This window comes from Netta rufina, assembly GCF_964035555.1.
Source record: "Netta rufina genome assembly, chromosome: 24".
NCBI classification, from domain to species: domain Eukaryota; kingdom Metazoa; phylum Chordata; class Aves; order Anseriformes; family Anatidae; genus Netta; species Netta rufina.
The window spans coordinates 4,839,223-4,865,352 of NC_140148.1; the positions used below are offsets into that span (position 1 = coordinate 4,839,223).

General features: G+C 47.5%; 2 protein-coding genes across 2 annotated transcripts in view; both read left to right on the top strand.

Moving 5' to 3' along the window:
- Nucleotides 1-26,130, top strand: part of LOC311218393 (feather keratin 1-like) — a gene marked incomplete at both ends in the record, with an annotated part of 58,474 nt that overhangs the window by 3,230 nt on the left and 29,114 nt on the right. The gene's annotated exons all lie outside the window — the stretch shown is intronic.
- Nucleotides 2,275-2,924, top strand: LOC311218392 (feather keratin Cos1-1/Cos1-3/Cos2-1-like; the record flags this gene model as incomplete). Its single annotated transcript, XM_084301070.1, has 2 exons — nucleotides 2,275-2,373; nucleotides 2,598-2,924. The coding sequence occupies 2 exons, from the start codon at nucleotides 2,275-2,277 to the stop codon at nucleotides 2,922-2,924; spliced, it is 426 nt and encodes a 141-aa protein (XP_084157196.1).

The following is a 26,130-nucleotide window of genomic DNA, read 5'->3' on the forward strand; positions in this document are numbered from 1 at the left end:
TGCCACCTGATGTTGGCACTTTCCCATTACAGGCAGGTTACCTCTGTAACAGCTTCCATCAACAGGGTGTCATGTCCTTGCTCAATTACAGCGCTGTTTCCTTATGGATCCACGTACGGCCCTGCTTGGTACAGTTTTGTCATGTCCAGAAGGAATCAACTATGCAGGCAAGAGGGAGTATCCAAAGGTGTTCTGGGGTAAACTCTTTGCCTTTCCTGGTGTCGGAAGAATGCAGTCAGTCACAGCTACAAGAGAAAGTAACCAGTTTAGCCCAGGTGAAGGTCTGGCCCTGCCAGGGCTGAGGTGTGAGGTAGACCGCAAGAAAGAGACCCAGGCAGAGCTCTGACAAACATTTCTGGTTTGTTGGGATGGCCCATTGCCCTGGAATGGCTGGCCTGTGTTGCAATACTCTAACTGCTTGGCAATTCCTGGGGACATAGGTTTCTTAATTGCCCTACTCTTTATTGCCTACTCTGAAAGCTCCAGGAGACTGTTAGCAGTATATAAACCTTGGGTGAAGTTCTGCGCACATGTCCTTGGCAAGTGAAGAAAACTGTGGATGGGAGCTGCTTCTGTGTTTGCAGAAGGGAGCTGAGCTTGGATGAAGCACCCACTAGGCTGAGCATCCCTCTGGCGCAACTGGAAATCACTTTGCTGGTTGCACTCTGAAACCCCTTTGCTCAGAAATCTCTCAGGTGAAGGAGTGACAGAGGAAGAGGCATAGGACTTGGGAGACACCCTGTAGCGGGGGGGGAGGGGGGGGGGAGGGGGGAAGCGCTGGACAAGAAAGGGGCACGCATGGAGTGGAAAGAAATTTCCTGAGCAGTTGAAGAAGCTGATTTGGATTCTGAAAGAAGGAGAGCCATTTCATGGTGTTGGTGATACTTTGGTTTTTCCTCACAGTAGTTGAGCTTCTGTGGAAATGGCTTCTGGTATGTAAGATGAGCCCTCAGTGATTGTGACAAAGAAGCAAAACAATATGGTTCAAGGTCCCTGGCTCTTTGAGATGTATTTGGTCATCTGTTAGCAGAAACCTGACACAGCTTTGAAGGCTTGGCAGGAAGAGTGGCAGTCTGAAGGGCCTGCAGGGTTGTTCCTTCAGGCGTCCCTGAGAGTCAGAGCCTTCAGACTTCCCAAGAGGATATCTGAACAGCCCAAACATAGTGCTGGCAGGCAGGTGCAGGCAAGGCAGGCAAAGAAAAGGGGAGGCAGTAGAGAAGGCACAGGTATCAAGGAAAGAGACTCACAAGTGTATGGCTGGCAGATATTGTTGTCCAATAAAAACACTGGATTCATTATGTGGTATGCAGTGAGCCAATCCACACACTAAGTCAAGGGATTGTTTATTTCAGAGTTGCACAAGTCTGGGTATGCAGTGGTTTCCCTCAAAAGCTGGCAAGTATAAGGCCCTTCCATGCCACTCTTTATACAATCCCTTTGCAGTATATTTACATGTTTGTACAATCCCATAGCCTCTGATAGGTTACATAATTAGCATAGTGCTAACATGTCAAAGTCATTCTGCTTATCCTCAGAGACTGGTTGTGATAAGAGAAACTGCTGGAGTGCCCCATGCCCACCTGTTCTGCTGAGTGTCGTGACAAAAATAAGCTTCTTTCACATTAGGATCCTCTTCTTTTTCTATCTTACAAAAACAGACACTAAATTACCCGTGTGTCCTTGTGTTTTTGTTTTTTGTTTGTTTGTTTGTTCTTTTTTTTTTTGGTTGTTTGGTTGGTTGGTTTTGTTTTGCTTATTGTTTTGTGTTTTTTTTTTTGTATGTTTGTTTGTTTTGTTTTCGTTGTTGTTGTTGTTTTTGTTTGTTTGTTTGTTTTTTTCCAGATCAGTAAAGGGCCATGCACAAACTTTACCCAAAAATGGGTATTCCCGTATGAGAACAGGAGGAGGCAAAACATGTCAGAAGGTTTACCCTGAGAGCAGCATTTAGTGGGATAGGGTCACAACCTGGGAGCTGGGCCACCTCTGGACAAAAGGGTCCCAAAGAGCCCCTAAGGAGTCACCCAGGCTGACATCACTTGCCTTTACTGGACCCTTCCAGCACATGAGCTGAGTCTTCTGCCCACACTGAAATGTGTTGCACGGAAATACTTGGGCCTCCCTACCTGCCACTCAAAAGTTGCCTTAATTGAGGAAAGGGCATAAAGCAGGAAATGAAAAACAGCAGCACAGGAAGGAAACACACAGCCCATATCATTAGCTGGGATGTTTTGCATTCAAGAGGAGCTTGTCAGAAAATAATCACAGCTTCAAGGGATGCCTCTGGACATGGAGCAGCTAAGGTCCACTATAAAAGCCAGCCCAGCCCTGTGCTCCCTCATCCACTTCTCTGGCCTTCTCCTCCTTAGGACCCAGGTGAGTGTGAAGCCCCTTCTTGTCCCTCTCATTCTCCACAAGGGAGTCTCAGCTCTATGGACCTCTTAGCTGCAATCAGCTCTGTTCCATGTCAAATCTTGGGGTTGCTGGTATTGTGAGAGGGAAGTGGGGAGAAGGTTTGCTATGGAAGGAGTGACAGGTGTGCTGACAGGCTGCTCCTCATGCATCCCCATGTTCTGCTTCCTCCCTGCCTTCTCTCCCAGGTGAACCTCCTGCCCCAAGACATGTCCTGCTACAACCAGTGCCAGCCCTGCCTGCCATGCCAGCCCTGTGGCCCAACCCCGCTGGCCAGCAGCTGCAACGAGCCCTGTGTCAGGCAGTGCCAGAACTCCACCGTCGTCATTGAGCCCTCTCCTGTGGTGGTGACCCTGCCCGGCCCCATCCTCAGCTCCTTCCCACAGAACACCGTTGTGGGATCCTCCACCTCCGCTGCTGTTGGCAGCATCCTCAGCTGTGACGGAGTCCCCATCAACTCCGGGTGCTGTGACCTCTCTTGTATTGCCAGCCGCTACTGTTGCCGCCCCTGCTAAAGATGCCAGACCCTTCCCTAGACCAGGACCCCAGGAACTCACAACATGCTGCTGGACAGAAGAACAAACTTTTGCTGTTGTTTTAAGAGAAGCTGACCATCTTTGCCTTGTCCTGTAAAGACAGACTGGACGGGGCCAGCCTGGGTTCTCTGAAAACACAGCCAATGCCTACCTTTCCTGTTTTCCAGTTACTCACTCTTTTTCTCTTTTTCCCTTGTTACCCTCTGCTTTCTCTGAGGCCCCATAAACCAGCCTGGATTGACCTGCATGCCTCTCTCCATTTGTGGGCCAGGAAGATGGATACCTTGTGGCAACTGTGCTGTAGGAAAAGCTGAAAAACTTTTGTATGTTCATTCTGCTCTCTGCTCTCAGGGCCTCCTCACCTGATTTCCCTTCTCAGTCACCTCATTTCCCTCCTGAGACTCAATAAATGTTTGCAGCATCCCAAAGTGTGTCCTGGTCTGGTCTTTCCATCTGCATAGAGATGGCCAAGAGAGAAAGCCATTGCTTTGGTGGGAATTAGCTGTGGGCACTGCCTTACTCCTCTGTGCATCGGAGGGCGGGGCACACTGCAACAAGTCATCTTTCAGTCACTGTCTCTTGAAGCTGAGGTAGACATCCCTATTTCCTCCACACCCAATGGCCACCAGTCCTTCAGTTGTGACATTTCTACCTAGGCATGTTCCCTTGACCTTGGAGGTGCCATCTCTTGGGGAAGAGTGTTCATCTTGCTTTGGGTCGAGCTTTGCTGGGGATGAAGGCTTGGACAAAGATGTTCTGAAAGGATGGCTGAAACTGGGAATGAGTGATTGTCTTGAGGATGGCCCTCTGTCTCTACTCCACTTTTCCCTCTCTTCCACCACCTGATCATGAACAGAATTCCTGGGCATGAATAGCAGATTCAAATTGCCTGTGCAGCCCTATCACCCTTCAGCACAGAATCTGGTATGGCCCAGCTGTTGCCAAGATGCATAGTGCTGAGGGGATTCAAAAGTTCACAGAATCACAGAATTTCTAGGTTGCAAGAGACCTCAAGGTCATCGAGTCCAACCTCTGACCTAACACTAGCAGTCCCCACTAAACCATATCCCTAAGCTCTATATCTAAACGTCTTTTAAAGACTTCCAGGGATGGTGACTCCACCACTTCCCTGGGCAGCCTGTTCCAATGTCTAACAACCCTTTAGGTAAAGAAGTTCTTCCTAACATCCAACCTAAAACTCCCCTGGCGCAACTTAAGCCCATTCCCCCTCGTCCTGTCAGCAGGCATGTGGGAGAACAGACCAACCCCCATCTCTCTACAGCCTCCTTTAAGGTATCTGTAGAGAGCAATAAGCTCACCCCTGAGCCTCCTTTTCTCCAGGCTGAACAAGCCCAGCTCCCTCAGCCGCTCCTGGTAGGACTTGTTCTCCAGATGCCTCACCAGCTTCGTCGCCCTTCTCTGGACCTGCTCAAGCACCTCAATGTCCTTCTTGTAGCGAGGGGCTCAAAACTGAACACAGTACTCAAGGTGCGGCCTCACCAGAGCTGAGTACAGGGGGACGATCACCTCCCTAGCCCTGCTGGTCACACTGTTTCTAATGCAAGCCAGGATGTTGGCCTTCTTGGCCACCTGAGCACACTGCTGGCTCATATTCAGCCGACTGTCCACCATCACTCCCAGGTCCTTCTCTGCCTGGCAGCTCTCCAACCATTCCTCTCCCAGCCTGTAGCTCTGCTTGGGGTTATTGCATCCCAGGTGGAGGACCCAGCACTTGGCCTTGTTAAACTTCATGCAGTTGACCTCAGCCCATCGGTGCAGCCTATCCAGATCCTCCTGCAGAGCCTTCCTACCCTCAAGCAGATCGACACACGCACCTAGCTTAGTGTCATCTGCAAACTTACTGAGGGTGCACTCAATGCCCTCGTCCAGATCATTGATGAAGATATTAAAGAGGACTGGCCCCAGCACCGAGCCCTGGGGGACGCCACTAGTGACTGGCCTCCAACTGGACTTGGCTCCATTCACCACGACTCTTTGGGCCCGGCTATCCAGCCAGTTTCTAACCCAATGAAGCATGCGCCAGTCTAAGCCAAGAGCAGCCAGTTTCTTGAGGAGAATGCTGTGGGAGACGGTGTCAAAAGCCTTGCTGAAGTCAAGGTAGACCACATCCACAGCCTTTCCCTCATCCACCCAGTGCATCACTTTGTCATAGAAGGAGATCAGGTTCGTCAAGCAGGACCTGCCTTTCATAAACCCATGCTGACTGGGCCTGATCGCCTGCTGGCCCTGCAAGTGCTGCGTGATGACTCTCAAGAGAATCTGCTCCATGAGCTTCCCTGGCAATGAGGTCAAACTGACAGTAGTTCGTGGTGCTACTAGCTATACAAGCCCACACACTGGAGCTCCCACTCCCAACTCCTTTCTGCATGAATGCAGGCCCAGGACAGGGACTGGTGCCCAAACACTAATGGCTGCTCAGTCTTGCATTCTCTTTCCCAAACATGGAACAGCTTTCATCAGGCTAAGAAACTCCAAAGCCCCATAGGTCCCACAACCCCACTCTGCTCCAAAAAAGGCATTCTGTTGGTGCAGATATCCCCAGCCCCACTGAGACACTGCAGTGAGAATGGGACCTGACTGGGCACTCAGCAGGATCTGTGTACAGGCCCTGAATGGCACAAAGCATGCAGCAACCCAACCACAGGGCAAACGCTGGGGGTTCTTCTCCCAGGCACCAAGCTCCTCTGTCATTCCCAGAGCCATGAGGATGAAGTGGTTCTTGTGCTCCATGCAGCACCTCTGCTACCCACACCCAGGCCAGGGCCTTCCCACATCTGCACACCTCGGGGCCCTTTGGCTTTGCTTTCACACGGACTCCACACACTGCTTGCATCACACTACCAGGACAAAGGATGGTGTTATTGCTCCATGGGGTGAGCAGGAGAACCTATCCCCAGGCCAGGTTCTCTGGGAGGCAGTGCTGGCTCAAATGGCAGTGCAATGAGCATCAGAACCAAGCCCACCAAAATCCAGGGCTTCCACAGCTCCCAGCTCTGTCCTGGCCCCTGGCCCAGGGTCTCTGCACAAGCTCAGGCCTAGTACAGCCCTGACCAAGCTCTGCTGTATGTGTGTCTGTGCCTGGCCTAATTTTTTCAACCTGGCCTCACCAGGTGTAATGAGTCTGGCTGGGATGAAGTTAACTTTCCCAGCAGCTGTCCATATAGTGCTGTGCTTCAGAATTTTAGCTAGAACAGTTTTGTTATCATACCAGTGTTTTGTCTACTGATGAGCAAAATTGACATAACATAAAGATTTCCTTCAAACCCCACCCCCAAGAGTCAGCAGAGTGGGGGTGGGCAAGAGATGGGGAGGGGACATTACCAGGACAGCTAACTTAAACCGTCCAAAGGGATATTCCGTACCATATGATGTCACACAACAATAAAATGTAGGAAAGGCAATGCAGAGGAGGAGCTCTCGTTATGAAGATGTCTGTCCTATCAAAGAACAGCTATGCATGTAGAGGGCCTGCTTCCCAGGATGTGGACCAACATTGCTCATTGATGAGAAGTAGAGAGTAATTTCTTTTCTCTCTCTCTGTGCTTCTGTGCAGCCTTTCCTTTTTTTTTTTTCCTTCTTTTTTTTTTCCCTCTTCCTTTTCCCTTTAATTAAATTATCCTTATCTCAAGCTGTGAGTTGTTATTTTAATTTTAATTTCCAGCATGCTTTCTTCTCCCCCTCTTCTTAAAAGGAGAGGGAGTGAGAGAGTGATTGTGATAAAGTTCAGCTGCCCAGCAAGGTAAAACCACCACACCAGGCTCCTAGGTGTTGCATGGCTGGATGGAGCTCACTGGATGGAGCCTTCAGCCAGGTCTTTCTGGGGTCTGGCCTTGGCCTGCATTCCAGCCCCAGCTCTCACCTGGGGACCGAGACCTTCTACACATAATACATCTGTTGCCCAGCTTAAAGCAATAATCAATAGGTGCTCCTGAGCCAGAATTATCTCCTGGCTTACACTGAAGTCTGAGATGGAGGAGCACACTCACAATTTGGAGATTCACCTTTGTCTTGGAAACAACATAATCCTTCTAGAAAACAAGTCAAATTGTTGATGCCATCTTTCTTATTCCCAGCCTGCAGCACAAGTTAAGGACAGGAAAAAAAGGCCAACATTTAAAAAAGCACATAGCATCTCATTGTGTCTAAAAACCATAGAATAACAGAACTGTTGGATAGCCTGAGTTAGATCAGACAAACAGGGATCATTGAGTCCCTCTCCTCTGGCTTTACGCAGGAGTACCTGGAAATGAAACCTCAGGTCTGAGAGTGTTGTTCAAACGCTTCTTGAACCCCAGCAGGCTTCTATGGAGGAATGGTTAAGTGAAATAGGACATGTGGATGTTGGGCAGTTAGGAGGCAATAGGCTAGTGAAGTACCGTACTCAACTCGCATGAGTCTGGCACGTACGCAGCTGGCTGAGAGCCAATCAGGCTCAAGGACACGATGCCCTTGAGGGATTGGGAAAGTCCCTAAGGCGGGACGGTAGCTAAAAGAAGGAGGAACCAACTGAAAAGTGCGGGAAATGTTAGCCAATCCTGAGTTTAGTTTAGGAATATGTATGAGTTGATTATGTTCGAACTAGATAAAAGGCGACTGAGCTATCCATTAAAGTTGAAGTTCACTGTTCACTCATATTGAGCGTCTGTGTCTTCCTTCCGTCGACAACAGGCTTCATGCTGTGACCACTTCCCTGGAGAATCTATTCCAGTTCCCAAGCCATGCCAGTCTCACTTGCAGCGCACTGTCAAGCAAAGTACAAATATTGACAGAAAGGTCCTCAGAGAATGGAAACTCTGGTGAGATTGGAGGCACAAGCACAGAATGCCTTTTGGTGAGTGAAAGACAAGGGAAGAGAGAGAATGGCAAAGAGGATGTAGATGTAGGAGTCTGCCATGAAAAGCAGCATGTTTCAGATGATGAGGGCAGAAAGGATAAAGTCAGGGGTCTCGCTCAGTATCATAGCCCCACAGGCCAGGCTCAGAAAAGGCCCACCACCACAGCAGAAACAGACAATGGTGTTCCTAGTACGCCCTCCACACCCATGCTCCTAAGGAGAGGAGGAAGCAGTTTCTGTCTTATGACTGTGGTGAGGTGTAATGCAAAGCCTTGTGTGTGGTAATCAAAGTGCAATATTGAGAAGACTGGAAATTCAGTGATACCTAGAAGAAGTGGAAAAATGACTGTACCAAGCAGCTAGAAACACAAATGACCTTTCCTGATGACATGGAAAGTTTCCAGTGTTTTGGGAGCATTACTGATGGTATACCAGAACTCCAAGAGCGGGCTGAGGAAGAAATCCATTGGAATCCTCAGGGCTGGTCACTCACCACAGTGACAAGGGGAAGACCATTCCCATCAGAATTAGGAGAGAGGTGGAGAAGATAATTACCAATGGGATGATGTGACAGCCAGGACGGTCTGTTGAGCTCAGAATGAATCCAGTCCCAAAGGTCCTGTTCTCCTTTGCCATGGCTGAAAGATTTCAGAAGGAGATCATGTCAGAGTAAGGTTTAATGCTGTAATAAGGGCAACAGTAAACATCAAACAAAAAGCCTTTTCCTTGCCTAAGTGGCTCTTCTCATGGCTTCTCTTGAACACTGCCACTCTCCTTCTCCCTCCATCTCCCCTCTCTTCCTTGCACTCTACTTCCATATAGACAGCTATACAAACATTTGTCCATCCTTCTCCAGGCATCCATTCACCCACTTTATTTCACAACCCTCCTGGAAGTCCAGATTCTTTTTTTTTTTTTTCCTTGTTCCTGCCTTCTTCTCTTGTTTCAGTTTCAAATAACCAGGTAGGTCTGACAAATTTGCAGTATTTGATAGAAAATTAGTTACTAAGGTTTCAAAAAGATTTTTAAGTTCTTTTTGCTATCCATGTTGCTAGTGAAAGATTTCATTGTGTCCCACAGCACTGTATCATGTACAATAATTTTATGCCCAAAAAGAAGTTCCCAAATCATAGAAATTCCAGCAAGACAACAGAAACACTCCCATACATGATCATCAGCAAGAACACAATGTTTGTTTCAAACAAGATGGAGAGAAATAAAGCTTAAGAATGTTGCAAGAGAAACAAACAATGAAAACAACAACAAAAAAAAATTAAGAAGCAAATATTCTTTTTCTCTACTTTTCCTTGTTCAGCTTTTTCTGAACAAGGTGGCTAAATGCTTGGAAGATGACCAGACACTAATTTTAAATGTTTTCCTTGTCTACTCGAAGTATTGCTATTTTTCCTTGTAGGAAATTTTCTTTCCATTGTTAATTTTGGCTTTCTGATTCTCAAACTGGAATTTAAAGGCTGCTTGGTCAGCCCAAACCATGTTCTTGATGCTCTCTCTCAGTATTCCATCATGTTACTATGCCTGGATTTCTAAAAAGGGGCAACACAGTATCTTGTTCAGAACTGCTTCGTCATGTCCAGAAAGAATCAACTACAGAAGAAGTTCAAAAAGTGAATCCTGCAGAGAAATGAGAGAAAAAAAATTGAGAAGCTGATTGCTGCAAAAGAGAAAGGAAGAGACAGCTGCTGGTGAAGCAACAAGGCTGGCCCCAGAAATTTAACAGTTGAGTACAGTCCCCCCATATCCAGGACATCCAGTGCTTGTCAGTGGAGTGGGGACTAAAAGAAGGATGGCAGGTGGGGGTTTTTATGTCATGCTCCCCAGCACTACCAGCAATCTGCCTGGGGCAGATTGAGGGCTCAGTTGTCATCCAGCCCTCTCCTGTGGTGGTGACCCTGCCCAGCTCCATCCTCAGCTCCTTCCCGCAGAACATTGCTGTGGGATCCTTCACCTCTGCTGCTGTTGGCAGCATCCTCAGCTGTGATGGAGTCCCCATCACCTCTGGGTGCTATGACCTCTCATGTATTACCAGCCGCTATTATTTCAGAAGGTGCAACCCCTGTTAAACTATTGGTGTCAGAACATACAACGACCCCTGGAAACACAGAAGTTGATTACAGACTGAGGATAGATTGATGTTGGAGAGGCTGAGCATCCAGTGTCCCCCTTCCAAAGGAAAGAAGCAGGGTCTCTCTGAAAACATGACCAAAGCCTAACTTGCATGTCTTCTGCTCTCTCCACTCTCTTCCTTTCTAATGTTCTTCTACACCATAAAACCCTCTCCCATACCCAGCCTAGGGGATCTGCTGTCCCCTCTCCTTTTGTGGGGTAGGCAGATGGATGCCCTGTGGCATCTCTGCCATGGTTGATAGGCACAGAGTTCATGGGATCATAGAATCATAGAATGGCTTGTGTTGGAAGGGACTTTAAACATCATCTAGTTCCAACCTCCCTGCCATAGGCCACCCACTAGATTAGGTTGCCCAGGGCCTCATCTAACCTGGTCTTAAACACCTCCAGTGATGGAGCATCCACAACTTCTCTTGGTAACCTGTTCCAGTACCTCATTACCCTTACAGTGAAGAATTTCCTCCTAATGTCTAGTCTAAATCTGTCCTCTTTTAGTTTAAGACCGTTCACCTATAATTATCTACCAAAATAAAGAGTCTTTCTCCATCTTTTTTATAAGCCCCCTTCAAGTACTGAAAGGCCGTGATAAGGTCACCTAAGACCCTTCTCTTCTGTAGCCCCACGTCTCTCAGCCTTTCTTCAAAGGAGAAGTGCTCCAGGCCTCTGATCATCTTCATGATCCTCCTCTGTACCCATTCTAACAGATTAACATCCTTCTTGTTCTGGGGACCCCAGACTTGGATACAGTACTCCAAGTGGGGCCTAACAAGGGCAAAAGGAAAAGAAAGGGCAGAAGGGCAGAAGGGAAAAATCCCCTCCTTTGACTTACTGGCCACTCCTCTTTTGATGCAGACCAGGATGCAGTTGGCCTTGTGGGCTGCAAGTGCACACTGACAGCTCATGTTAAGCTTTGCATCCACCAGATCCCCCCTTCTCTGCAGGGCTGTTCTTACTAAGTTCTTCTCCTGTCTGTACTCCTGTCTGGGATTGCCCTGGCCCAGGTACAACACCTTGCACTTAGACTTGTTGAACCTCGTACGGTTTACATGGGCCTACTTCTCAAGCTTGTCCAGGTCCCTTTGGATGGCATCCTTTCCTTCTATTGTATAAACCACAGCACTCAACTTGGTGACATCTGCAAATTTGCTGAGGGTGCACTAAATTACACTTCTGTCTCCTCCTCTAGAAGTGACCTTGTTTGTTTCGTCAGAGTCATTAAATTTTTCTGCATCCCACCTACACCCTCCACATGATGCTTCTTATGGTGGTGTTATGTTGCCAGGGAAGAAAGATATTACCTTAGTTGGCAGGGTATGTGGTGAGCACAGGAAGGGGCCTTTCATCATTCCCAGAGGAATGTGACAGAAGGACACATAGCAACAGGTCCCTTTCAGACAGTGTCCCTTGGAGTGGTGGAAAAAGTCAGAGGAATATGTGTAATGCACAAGAAAACCATGGATCATCTCCTGTGTTCCTCCCCACTTGGGATCCCCTGTTTCTTGGGGCCTGGGGGAATCTGGGTCTTGCTGAAGTTGTGTGCCTGCACTGTAATGTGCTCTAGAAATGCCCACTCGGGGACAGTCCACCCTGACAGAACTTTGGGAAAAAGACAGAGGACAAAGAAGCTTTTTGAATGGTAGTGCCAGGCTCAGGTGAGTCTCTGACCAGTTGCTTCCAGCTTTTAGTGCACAACAGAGCACATAGATCAGAATGGACCACGAGCTTTTTGCACATCAAATCTGCCTTGTCCAGGGGTATATGGGGAGAACAGTTACAGGACAGAAGCATTTTCATCTTCTCCTTCCTCTCACACCAGTCCCTTTGGGAAAGAGGATCTGGCTGATCTATCATTCATTCTCCCAATATTTCAAGAGCATCTCTGCAATGCTTAGACTGTGGTTGCCTCAGAAAGGCAGTGAGGACAGGATACCTGAGGTGGATACTGAGATCAAACCTCCTGTATGTGTGAGAAACTCAGAAATAACACGTTCCCACCAAGAGACTCAAGAAAACAGACCTGCAGGAAGTGATTTGGGCAAGAGGAACAAAGAAGGGAATGGGGAGGAGAAAATTCTTGTTCTAAGCATGCCTGAGGTATCCCTGCTTGGGGTTTTCCCTCCTCCAGTAGTGATATGTGTTGCTTCTGCAGAAAACAACTTCACAGCTGGGAATAAATGTCTGCACTTCTGCACACTCTTGATGAACTAGGGTTTATGAGGTTTTACATCATATCCTATGGTCCCAGTTCTCTGGTGATGATTCTGTTTCTTCTGGGAACAGATAGCTCCTTCTGTTTCTACTATCTCTCCCCTTTCCTTCTTCTACTACCCAGTAACAATGCCTCCTCTTCAGGTCCCCAGAAATGGGTGAAGAACCTTGCAGTGAAGCAACCCCAGGTGTGTGGCTGTGTCCTGCTGGGGTGGAATGACATGCAACCCCAGGGAAGAACTAACTACGTCCCAACAAGAACTTGAAAGTCAAAAACAGCTTTCATCAAATCTCTGCATAATAATGCTAATTATAATAACAAAAGCAGAAATAACAAAATAATAATATTATGTATTCTTCAGTTTCCTGAGAGCTGAAGAACATTAGCTCATTAGCTGAAGAACATGGGAGCATTAAGGCCATCAGGACATTTCATATAATCATAGAACCTTCATCCCATGGAATGCATCATGTGCAACCTCAGCATAAAAAGGGAATCCCAGGAGACATGGCTAGTCCAAAGGCACACACAGATTCACCCAGAAAAGGCAGTTCTCCTGTAGGAGTCCTCCAGGAGGTCATCACCCCAAAGCTGTCCTCCCATGTACCCAGGCTGGACAGGAAAGTGCCTTAAAGCTTTCTCATCCGAGGTTGTACAGCAGAGGAAAAGCAAATTCCGAAAAATTAAGACTTCTGCCTTTTCAATGTAAGGAGTGAAAGGAGGGTTGGCCTACAACTGTTGACAGATCTCTCTGACACATCCTCCTGTGCAAACATCATGGGAGTCTATCCTGCCTCGACGTCTGTGCCTCCTCTCTCACCAAACTCAAGGCTTTGCCTAGTCGGTGTCTCCTGGCTCCTGCATGGTATCTAGAGCAAACTCCTCTCAGCATACCGCAGGGCTGCAGGTCTCACAAACACGATGGTGGATGCTCCCAAACCCTGCAGACCCTATGTGACCCTGTCAGGCCTCCCAGGCAGGCACTGTGCACTTTCTCCCTTTATCCTACAAGGTAGCTCCTGACCCAATACATGAAGTTTAGTACCACACTGTCACATCCTATCTCTATTCTTACTCTTCCATAACTAGTCTTACTAGTTCCTTAGAATCAAAGTCTAGTTTAGGTTGGACAAGACCTCTGAAGATCATCCATTCAGATTCTCTGCTCGGAAAATGCCTCATTAGATGAGGTTGAACAGGACTGTACCCAGTCAAGGCTTGAAATTTTTCAAGGCTGGAGACAACCTGTGGACAACCTACTTGATAATTTTCAGGAAAAAAAAAAAAAAAAAAAAAAAAAAAGTTTATAATATCTAAATAGAACTTGCCCAGTTCTAAATGGTGTCTGCGTGTCTGTCATCTCTCATCCTATCACTGTGCACTCTTGAGAAGAGCCTAGTTACATCTCTTCCAGATCCTCCAAGCATGTCGTGGTAGACACACACAAGGTAGCTACAATTTGACCTTTGTTATTCCTAAGGCCCCATTCCTTCAGCCTCCCTTAATCCGTCCACAAAGCCTTCCAACTGTCTTGGTGGCTTTTAATGGACCTCCTCCCATAGATCAGTAGCTTTCCTAGACCAAGGAGCCCCAGACTGAACACACAACCCAGTGCAGTCTCATGAGTGTCAAATAGAGGATAAATATCACTTCTCTGGGTCTGCTGGCTACACTTCTGCTGACACAGCACAGAGTGCATTTGGTCACCTCTGCCGCAAGGAGACACTGCTGATTCATCTTCAGCCATTGGTCACCAGACATCTGCTGTCTAACCTCTGCCTGCATCACTGTCAGACCTACATCAAGAATCAAGAAGGTGCCTGTCCCCAGAGGAACTGCTGTCTCTTTAGTCATGTCTTCAGAGGATAATCCTGTGATGAGCAGTCTCACAATTCCTTTGAAAACCCGTGTTAAGGAAACTTTAGCTATTGGCAACTGGCCAGCATTTTTCACTGCTGATCTGGCAGTGCTGATTCATGGCATGAGACTGTGGCAGAAGTCATGCTTATGGGCACATGAAGAACTCTTCTCTGAATTGCCCCCAGCCAGAATGTGTTTCCAGCTCTCCAGACCCAACAGCAGAACACCTGTAGAACAGAAACTGCAAGCACGTTACCTGAGCAGGTTGGTTTTTTTGTCTTCTGCCCACACTTCTCCATGATTGTTCAGCCGTTGAACGGTCTCCCTCCAAAATCTACAGTAGTACTAAGGCATTGCTTTCTTTTTTACAGGACATTATAAAGGAACAGGGAATGATTAACACAACTAATAGTCCTTATCACTGGGACTTTTGATAGAAGGAGAGTTTGAGACATATAAAATACCATTTTGCTGTGTATTAGTAGTGCCCATACATTCCAGTCTATTTACTGTTGAAGTGACTTTTCTTATAAAACCCTGAATCCTGATGTCTTTGGGCACTTCCCAAGCATGAGGAGAGAACCAAATTCAACCTCTTGCTGAGATGCAAAAGATCAGTTTCTCACCTTGTCTACCTTTTCATCATCCACAGGCACAGGCCCTCTTTTTTTTTTTTTATTATTATTCCAGTGCTTCATTCTCTTTGCCTACTTCTGTTTCTTGCTGTCTAGTTTGTTCTTCTGACATTTCCACCTGACAATCACCACAATCCTTGGTGTAAAAGGTTGTCCTTTGTGTATCACATCAGAAGGCCTCACTGTAAATGCCTTCACATTTACTCCCACACAGAACAAAAAATTCAGGGGCCATGGCTTGTTTTCTCAGCTTCCACCACAGCTGCTCTCCAGAGTGAGCTTTTTGGTTCCCAATGCAGGCATTGTAACCCAAGAGTTGTATGTACAGAAAACTAGAAAACAGTCCCCAAGGCAGCCAGCTACAGAGATGGAGGAGAGATGTTAAAAGCAGTGGGACAGCTCAAGGGGCTGGACAGGAAATCTCCTCTGTTCTTTGGCTGATGGGTCATAAATCCTCTGCTGAGGATTTATTTGATCTTCATATGCAGGTCTAGGAAGAGATTTTCCCTCCTTGGGCTACACTGGGCAGGATGGAGAACACAAAAGCAGACATATCTCCTATGAAGAGCCCTCTTCTCAAGCACTAGCAATCAGTGGTTTCCCTGAATTAGGTCTTCTTTTGAACACGTCAGTTTTGCTGGACCATTTGGCTTATTTCCCAAGGCTTCAGGTCTGGTTTCAGCTGTAAAAGTCACCCAGCGTGTTCTTAATGATAACTCTCCCTACTGCACAGACTGGAGAGGCAGAGACCCAGACTCACCAGATCTACATCCAAACAATGGCAGAGAACTAACCACTCCCCAGGGCACCCCTCGTGCCTTTCTGTGCAGTGCTGCAGGCAGTAGTGTAGGTTCAGCATACAGAGACAGACAGTATTAGCCTGGGGCTTGGTATGCCATACAGGAAGAAGCAACAGGGAGTTCTCTGCAGACTATGCAGAGAAGAACTTCCATGAATCCACCTAGGGTACTGATCATGTATCAGAAGATGTAGAAATCAGAGTTGCTGGTGGAGAAATTATATTACATCTTAATGCAGTCTCACACCATGATGGGTGTTTCTGTTAAGAACTGGAACTTCTGTGCATGACCTGGGAAGCCAGAAACTCATTTTTACACTGCTTGACTCTATATCTGTCCAACTATCACTTTATCAGCTCCTCCCTCTCCCCACTGTCTGTCTCACTCTTTATAATCTAGAAAATGTTGATCCATTAATCTGGATCTTTATACTGCAGCCTTATACTGCAGGCTCATGTCAAAACCCATACAACAGTCTGCCAGTACATACTGCTTTCGGAAGTATCTCACCAGGCATTAACTCCATCAGTTGTCTCTATAGCTGCTACTGGCATGTAGTAACAGTCAGTTTCTCATTTGACAGGGGAGTGGCAAGTTTTCCTGTTTCTTCTTCTGTTTACACTTCTCACCAAATATTTTCTCCTTAATTCATGCCACATGATCTGCTCATACCTGGTCCTCCTGCAGCTTTTAACTTAATTTTGCTTTAACCTAATCTTCTTTGTGTGGCTTTAAGGGCTTTGTCCCTTCCTACATAGGTAGACCTCATTTTATTCAATAATTCTGGGAATGAAGGTCTGCATGGAGTATGGTCTCTTCCACAGAAGTTGTCTCTTTCTCTAAACATTTATGTAAAAAATAATATATGTAAAGCTATTTGCAAACATAAAAGAAATGTGCAGAGTGTTATTCCTCTTTTTATGGCCATAAGTGACCAAATGAGGATTTCAGGGCTGGGCCTCTTCCCCTTAAGAGCATAGCAAAGAGCCCCACCAGAGAGCCCTAGACTGACATCTCTGGACCCCTCTAGTGTTTAATCCATGTATTCTGTGCACACTGATGTATTCTTACCCCGGAAATCCCGGGACTTCTCATCACAGCACTCAAAAGAAGCGTCCATGAAGGAATGGGCATGACATAAACCAGGAAATGCAAAAGCAGCAAAGAGGAGCACAGCTGCACATCCCATGTCATTAGCTGAGATGTTTTCCGTTCATTATGAGCATGTTAGAAAAATGTCACTTATGCAAAAATTGTCTTTGGGCCTGAGGCAGTGCAGGGTCAGTATAAAAGCCAGCCCAACTTCTCTCTCTCTCAACCACTTCTCTCACCTTCTTCTCCTTGGGAACCAGGTAAGTTGGAATCCCCTTTTTTTCTCCACCTCTCTTCTAGCCTTCAAGGACATCTTAGCTAATACTTATTCCTTGGTCTTATGTTAGTGCTCTGAGATTCTGTTCATGGGAGAGGGCAGAAGACACATGGTCTCTCATGGGAAAAGGTTGAATCTTTGACTACAGGCTAGGCAGGAACATCCCTGGGTCTGTTTGAAGGACTGTGGTGAACTCAAAGAAGCCCTCATACCGCCCACACAGACTCCAGCTCCACACTTCAGCAGGTGTGGGTTGTAGGCTGTGTCCCTGTGCTTTGCTTCCTCCCTACCTCTTCCCCAGGTGTACCTTCAGCCCCAGAACATGTCCTGCTCTGATAAGTGCCAGCCATGCCAGCCATGCTCACCATGTGGACCCTGTGGCCCGAGCCCTCTGGCCAGCAGCTGCAATGAGCCCTGCGTCAGGCAGTGCCAGGCTTCCACTGTTGCCATCGAGCCCCCTACTGTGGTGGTGATTCTTCCTGGCCCCATCCTCAGCTCCTTCCCGCAGAACACTGTTGTGGGATCCTCCACCTCTGCTGCCATTGGCAACATCCTCAGCTGTGATGGAGTCCCCATCAACTCTGGGTGCTGTGATCTCTCTTGTATTACCAGCTGCTACTGTGGAAGAAGGTGCCCCCCTTGCTAAAGCCATGGGTGACAGCCCAAAAGAGGACACCTCATAACCAGGAACCCACAAGCTGACGCCAGACTGATGATGGAGATCTTTCTTGGTCATTGCTTTCAAGAGGGACTGAGCACCCCCTGCTCATCCTGCAAAGGGTGGTAGCCCGTTGGAAGGGACTAGCCTGGTCTCTCTGAAAACATGGTCAATGCCTCTCTTTCCCTTTCTCCACTCTCTCCTTTCCCTCCTTTTTCTTTGTTATTTTCTTCTCCCCTGGGCCATGAAACCCCCCAAAGCCAGCATAGGGGGCAACTGGTGGCCACTCTCCTTCAGCAGGAACTGTGGGAACTGCCCCTTGGCCATGGAGAACTGATTCTCTCTGCTGCCCATGGTGATCCTTTCTCTGGGGCTCCTCTTGGAGCCATCTTGTTTTCTTCTTTAGACACATTAAAGTCTTCTGCATCTTGTCTTGTGACTCTGTGTGGTCTTTGCTTCTGTAGGCACCCTCCAAAAGCTGTCCAGGGAGAAAGGATTTATTTTGGGAGGGATAAAACAGGGACACAAGAGTATCCTTTCATCATTCCTAGAGGAAAAGGGTGGTGGGACTCACTGCACTCAATCCCTTTCAGGTACTGTCCCTTAGAACTGAGGAGGACACCTCAGGCTACTTCATAGTCCACCATCAGCTTTTCCTTGCAGCATCTCTGTCCAGAAATATTCTCCTGGCTTCAGAGCATATCTTGCAGAAGGAGAGTACAACTTCTGCTACCCTCAGGTGAGGAGTCCAGTGTTACAGGAGGCCCTGGGCAGTCAGCAGATCCATAAGCTCCCTGGGGCACATAGTCTGGGTACTTAGGCAGGGGGTAAAGGGCCTGAAGTCATCTAGCAGCCTGGGGAAGACAGAAACAGAGCAGAGATCACATCCAAAGATCTGCGGGGACCCTTGTCCTTCTATCCTGACAGGGTCACCCAGCCCTTTTTATGGCCATGTGTGAACAGGCTGGGACAAATAGATCAGCAGGAAATCACTGCGAAGAATCCCCCAGCATGTCTGAGGATGTTTTCCTCATGATCCAATTGGTATACCTTTTATACAGCCCTCTCCTCTCCTCTCCTCTCCTCTCCTCTCCTCTCCTCTCCTCTCCTCTCCTCTCCTCTCCTCTCCTCTCCTCTCCTCTCCTCTCCTCTCCTCTCCTCTCCTCTCCTCTCCTCTCCTCTCCTCTCCTCTCCTCTCCTCTCCTCTCCTCTCCTCTCCTCTCCTCTCCTCTCCTCTCCTCTCCTCTCCTCTCCTCTCCCTAAGGTGAGAAGGCCCTGTTCTTTTAGCCTGTCTTTGCATGCCAAGTTCTCCTCAGTATGCTGTTTGCCTTCTCTGCTACAAGGGTACGTTCCTCACTCTAGTTCAATTTATCTAGTAGGACCCAACATATTTTTCTGCCAAACTGCTTCCTAGATAGTTAGCCTTCAGCCAGTACTTGTACGTGAGGTTGTTATTCCCAAGATGCAAGAGCTTAACCCTGTTCCTGTTGAACTTTTTGAAGATTTCATCAGCACATTACTCCAGCCTGTTCAGGTTCCTCTGACTAGCAGAAATGACGTGCAGGAAATGTCACTGTACTGCTCCCATGCAGCCTATTTCTCATTCCACCTTCTCTTACACATTCTGTGTCCTTCCTTTGGGTGTGTTACCCACAACAAGACCTCACCCACACCAAAACCCCACACCAAAGCTGTGGTTCGTTAAATCTATTTCTGTCGGTGTCAGAGGGACAAAAACAGCCCCTTCTTCAAATTAAGATAACCCCACATGGTAGACCAGAGCAGAGAGCCTGGCAAACCTCTGACAAATGTTTCTGGTTTGCTGGAACTGACCGTTGCCATGAAATGCCTGACTCTCATTGCAACTCTCTATCTAGTAATTCCTGGATGCACAGCTTTCTCAACTGCATTGTTTCTAATTGCCTGTTTTGAATACCCAGGGTGCCAGTAATGGAGATTGTGGGTGGAAATCTAAATATTTGTGTAGGTCAAAGGAGCAGTGTGCAGGGATGATCCTGAGAGAAGAGGCCAAGTGATGCCCCCCTGTGGAATAGAGACGGTTCCAGACAGCTCAGAAAGGTACCTGCTGCTGGCCAAACTGAGCCACTGAGTGATGTTTGCACCTCTGTGAGAGGATACTTAAGAAGGGATGAACAATGCTACATAGTAACAGTGAGAGAGAGGAATGAGAAAATGTAAGAGAAGCAACACTGCAGACACCAAGGTCAGTGCAGAAGGAGGGCAGGAGGTGCTCCAGGCACAGAGTAGACGTTCCCCTGCACCCTGTAGAGAGGCCCATGGTGGAGCAGGTTGTGTCCCCCTGCAGCCCATGGGTTCCTATGCTGGAGAAGTTAATGAAGAACTGTATCCTATGTGAGGGACTCCATGCTTGAGCCAGGACAGAGGAAGAAGGAGCAGTAGAGACAAAGCATAATGAACTGACTGCAGCCCCGATTCTCCATCCCCTCATATCACCTGAAGCAAGAGGGGGGGAGGTAGAAGAATCAGGACTGAATTTGAGCTAGGGAAGAAGGGGAGTGGATGGGAAATTATTTTAAATCTGTTTTAGTTTTCTTTCAGTTCTCACTGTTCTATTCTGTTAACAGTTGGCTTATTGCTATATATTAAATAAGTATAATTATATTGTATTGTTATTATATTAAGTTATTATTATTGTTGCCATTATTAAATTAATCTTCCCCAAGTTGAGTCTGTTTTCCCCACAATGGTAATTGGTGAGTGATTTGTCCTTAATCAATGAGTTTTTTTTATCGTATTTTCTTCCTCTGTCCTGCTGAGGAAGGGGTGTCTGAGAGTGACTTGGTGGGCACCTGGTGGCCAGCCAAGGTCAATTCACCACATCTCTCTTAAAAACAAAACACCGACACATGATGAAGAAACGGGGCTGCTCTTTAAGGGTTATGCAACAATGAGGTAAACTTGTGGCAGAAAGCCAAGGAAGGGATTTGCCAGGGGCATGGCAGTTATTCTGCAGACAGGGGAAGATGCCAGGAATGCCCCAAGCTGTCAGGTACACAGAATTGTGCTCTGGATACAGAGCACTTGAGAGCATTGTTCTAGCTGTGCATTACAGCCAAAGAGGTATTGCCTGGAGAAAGCCTCCAGATCTCCTTTGGTCTTCTAAGTCAATAGCCCAGTGCCCAGCAGACAGCTGCTGTGTTCATATGGTAGCTGTGATCGGGATGTTCAGAGCAGCCAGGCAGCTCCAGAATTACTAAGACAGTCATTAATAGATCAGTGATCAATCCCACTCTGAAGACCTCCATTGTGCCCACCTGGCAGCACACCCTGCCCAGTTCTTGTGACCAGGATGAATCAACATGGAACTAATTGAACTAACTAGGAATGACTCAAACACCTCTGAAGTACTTTCCTTCCTTCTACAAATGGAGACAGGCATCCCACCATAAACTTGACACTGACCCTGTCACTGCCTTGTCCCTGTAGCTGTCATAGATTTGGCCTACAATCACTCAAAGGAGCTTTTCTTTCTGTAGATGGAGCTGGGTTGTGGGAGGAATCTTAGCAGAGAGCCTTAGAGATGGAAGGAGTGGGGATGGTGGGAGAAATTGTATTGCTTACAGCCCAGAGCCTCCTCCTCCCCTTCCCAACCATTTCTAGAATCAGGAGGCATATCATTGCGTGTAAGGGCCAGGATAGGTAGGGCAAGTCCCCTGTTCTTCTGTCACACCTGTAGAGTGCCTTATGAAGCTCCCTGGTTACACAGATTTGCAGAGCTGAGGTGTCTCACAGATTGCATGTCCCCAACTCCAATCAGACAGAGCAGCTCCAGAACAGCAACTATCGTCCAAATCCCTGTGATTCCAATGTGTTGAGTGGCTTTCCCCTCAGCATGAATTTGCTTTTCCCCTAGCCCCTCTCCTGACAGATGCTAATGCCTATGACTGCTTGGAATTTTTCTTGTCCCATTGTGCTTCTACTTAGAGCCATGGAGATTCATCCCATTGCAAATGAATAGGGTAGGGATGGGGGAAGGCTAGGAACAAGAACAGGAGAAGGTCTCCGAGTGTAAGAGGATAACCTAAAAAACAGCATGCAACAAGAAGAATGAGAGAGCAGAAATACATCACAACTTCCTCCATTGCCTATCATTTCAGTCTCCAATGGGCCTCTGGTAAGCATCATTTTGTTAAGTGATGTACAGAGTGTGCAGACCTGCTCCAGCTACATCCCTGCTCGAACGAGAGACTGCAGTCACGGCAAACAGGTCCAGGGTGCTGAGCACTGATCCCCTGGCTGTGGCCAACACTGCTGCAGCTGTGGAAAGTCAGCAGCAGGAGAATGTCAAGTGCCGGGGGATGGGGGTATGGTGCCCCAACAGCACCCTGAGCCCTGGGCCCTGCCGGTTGGTGCTATCCATGGAGATGGCATTGCCAGTGAAGGGTCCTGTGAAAGGCAGGCAGTGATGGCTGGCATGGCAGCTCAGAATCACAGAGCAAGCAGGAGCCTCTACTCAGACCCAGGGCCTGAGGGCGGCTCCATGGGAAGGAACAGCAGGAGCCAAGACACCTGCAGCAACCCCAGGTGTGCAGGAGTGCAGGCAGAAGCTTTCCCTGGCATGGGCACCTAAGCTGTGGGGCCACTTGGGCCCTGCAAGCAGCCCAAGGGGAAGGGAGAGGCAAAACAGCAGGCTTGGAAGCAAGCTAAGTGGAAGGAACTAGTTATAAGGATTTTCATTTTTTTATTAGCAGATCTTAACCACTTTAATACACAACCCCCTGGGGCCTCTTAGACCTCCCAGGGCATTTTCCCATAGGATTCTGTCCAGCAGGTCCCTGAAAGGGTGGAAATCTGCTCTCATGGAGTGGAGGGCTATAATTCTGCTTTCTGCTTTGCACAGTCGCTGCACAGTCCAGTCATGACATCTATTGCAGCTTATCTCCAAATCCCCAGTAAGATCACAAGCCTGCAAGTGTGTGTATGCTGATTCTTGTCTCACATATTTCTGTTATTAAGCTTGAAAAGCAAGTCAGTGAGTCAGTCAAGGTCAGGATGAGGTCTTGTGACAGTCTGGCACAGTCACACAAAGTCCAGTGATCACCAGTTGTGTTCACAGGGAAGAGGCGGGTCTCAGGTCAAGCTGGGAAGTCATCCACATGTCAAAGTTGAATCTGAGATAAGTGGGGTCTATTGCCAGATACAGGCACAGATGTGTCACAGCTGGAGCTGTAACTCAGGTTAGGGTCAACCTCTAGAACTTCAACTTTAAAGGTGCTCCCAAAAGAAGGGGACTCAGCCCTGACTGAAGCCCTTACAAACTACCTGCAGCCCCTGTTGGAAAGGACTTTGCCTGACACCCCTCTTGGAATTGCAGCAGGCTTTGTGTGTATGTTCCTGCCTTCCCAGACACAGTTTCTGGGCACTCAGACTCAGATTTTAATGGAGGACATGGATGGCCTGGTGAGTGAAAACCAAAGGAGGCTTCACTTGTTTGGCTCTCCCTGTGCAACCCAGGGTGGCTGTCCTACATCTCACAATGGAGCAATATTTAGACCTCTGCTCCTCTAATTCAATACCCATTTGGCCCAAGAGTCCCGGTCCCAGACTCATTCAGCTCTCAGTGGATGAGCTGCAGAGGTGCATTTGGCATTGGCAAGGACACAAAGAGACTGTGCCCCATCCCAGCCACCAGCAACACTGCATCATCAGGGGGTGAACTCACAGATGTGGCTTAAATGAGGTGGGCATGATTTGTTGGCCTTTCTGTATATAAAGCAAGACAGGGACTACATTTCAGTGCTAGTCCTCCGGACACTTCTCAACCAGGTTGAAGCTATCACCATTCAGCTACAAATGGGCTCTGTCTGGAAAAGGGGAAATGATACTCTGTGGTACTCATGCATACATCAAGGAGGGAGTCCCTCTTGCTATGACCTGCACATGGCTTCATGATGAGGGATCACACAAGTACAGACATACCTGTGGACATGAACATATGCATGCAATCATGGAAAAATCTCACATGCTTGCAAAAATCTCATGCTTATGTAAAGCCAGCATGCAGTCAAGCACACAAACAAAAATTATGTACAGGTAAACGTCAGCAATTCTGCAACTATGGACTCTGCTGAGGAGATGCAGTGGACCACACTGGCAGAACATGACTAAAGGACTCCAGTGAAGGACCAGGCCCCAGACATGCTTTTGATATTATCTGAAGACCCTCAAAGACTGCACAGAGAGGGAGTGATGCAAAAGATCCCAGTGACATTTTCCTGAATGTTACTGTGACATTTTCCTGAATGCACTGTTAGTTGGGATATGGTCAAACCCCATGGCAGAAGCCCACCTGCATGCAACAAGAAGTGTCCATCAGAGAGGTGGAGTGAGCAAGATAAAAGAACGCGGCACATCCTCAAGGGAGACCAAGTCACACGGGATTCCTTGGTAATCCAGCCAAGAAGTTCAAGAACATTGCCCCTTTCCACGTCCACATCACCTGTCTGTATGGACCCCTCCAGCACTTGATCTGAGTCTTCCATCTGTGCTGATGTGTTTCTGCCCCAGAAGTCCTTGGGCCTTTTATATGGCACTTAAAGCAGACCTCTTATGGGGTCTACTAATCACATGGGGTAAGACAGGAAATGAAAAGGCAAGAATGCAGGAAATTAGAACACAGCCCATATCATTAGCTGAGATGTTTTGCATTTGACACGAGACTGTCAGAAAATTATTACCTTCACAATGAGCGCCTCTGGTCCTGGGGCAATGCAGAGCTACTATAAAAGCTCACACAACTCTCTGCTCTCTAATCCACTTCTCTTACCTCCTCCTCATTGGGAATTAGGTGTGTATGATGCCTCTTCTGCTTCTTCAAGATCAGCTCTCTCCTCAGTAAATGTCTGACTTGATACCAATTGTCCTAGCCTGGGAATGGCAGCTTCTTCTTATAGGAGAAAGAAGGGGAGAGTAAGCCTTCTACAGAGTGAGGATGGGACTTGGTTGAGGTGGATCCTAGGCTTTGAGCTAGGCAGTGAATGTTAGACCAGTAGGAGTCTTGACTCAACCCATGACTTGGCGCAGTTCTGCTCCTCATATGCCACTGTATTTGCTTCCTCCTGTCCTCTCTCCCATGTGCATCTGCAGCACAGACACGTCCTGCTCAGAAAAGTGCCAATGATCCCAGCTGTGACAGCTGTGCTGTGACCTCTCCTGTTTCAGCAGCTGCTACTGTAGCAGACTACTAAAACTGTTAAAGCTGCTGCAGGCAATCCCAGAAAAGGAATCCAAAAGATGGTTCTGGACAGGAAACAGAGCTTTAGCACCTTGTATTTAGAACAGCTGTTCATTGCTGGCTTCTCAAAAAAAAAAAAAAAATAAAATAAAAAGTGGCAAAAAAGAACCAGTCTGTTTTTTGAGTATGTTTTTTGCTCCACCTAAGGACTTCAAGGACTTGCATGCCAAGGGCACTCAGCAAAGTGGGACAAGGTCATACCTAGAAATGGGAGAGAACAGATGTTTTCTATCAGAAGGAGAAACCACCAGGGCTCAGGGACTCCTTCCAGCATTGGTGATTCCCATGAGCTGGAGGAGAGACATGAAAAGCAATAGAACAACTTGTGGCATATATAGGAGTTGAGATGAACAGAACTTTTCACTCAGTCCCAGGCTAATGTTTGTGGTGTGTTTTTTTCACAGGCTGAGGGTTTGGCTTATGCCCAGATGCAGGGCTAAGAAGGAAGTTTTCTTCTTCAGGCTATTCTGGCTAAGAGGTAAAACCACAAGAGCAGTGCTGTCTCCCAACAAGGGCTCCCTTTTGCCACGGTGTTCATCAGAGGAGGCTGAGAGAATAAGAGCAGAAGAAGCTGGTCCAGTCACTCTTTGAATCCATGACAGTTTTGCTGACAGCTTTGCTGGACTGTTTTGCTCTTTTCTCAAGATTCTGGATCTGAAAAAAAAAAAAAAAAAACAAAACAAAACAAAAAAAAAATCACACCAGCTTGCTCTTAATGGCATTTGTTTCTTTTGCAAAGGCTGGGATAGTCTCACCATAGAATCATAGAATTATAAAATGGCTTTGGTTAGAAGGGACCTCAAAGACCATCTAGTTCCAATCCCCCTGCCATAGGCAGGGATGCCACCAACTAGATGAGGTTGCTCAGGGCCTCGTCTAACCTGGTCTCGAACACCTCCATGGATGGGACATCCACAGTCTCTCTGGACAACATGTTCCAGTGCCTCACCACCCTCTGAGTGAAAAATTTCCTTCTAACCTCTAATCTAAATCTCCTCTCTTTTAGTTTAAAAACACCCCCCCTCATTCTGTCAATATCCGATTGAGCAAAGAGTTTCTCTCCATCTTTTTAATAAGCCCCCTTCAAGTAGTGAAAGGTTGCAATGAGGTCATCCCAGAGCCTTCTCTTCTGTAGGCTGAACAGCGCCATCTCTCTCAGCCTGTCTTCATAGGAGAGGTACTCCAGCCTCCTTTTCATCCAAATCATCTTTGTGGCCCCCCTCTGGACCCACTCCAACAGATCAACATCCTTCTTGTGCTGGGGGCTCCAGACCTGGACACAGCAATCCAAGTGGAGAGGAGAGAGGGACAATCATCTGCCTTGACCTGCTGGCCACTTCTCTTTTGGTGCAGCCCAGGATACAGTTGGCCTTCTGGG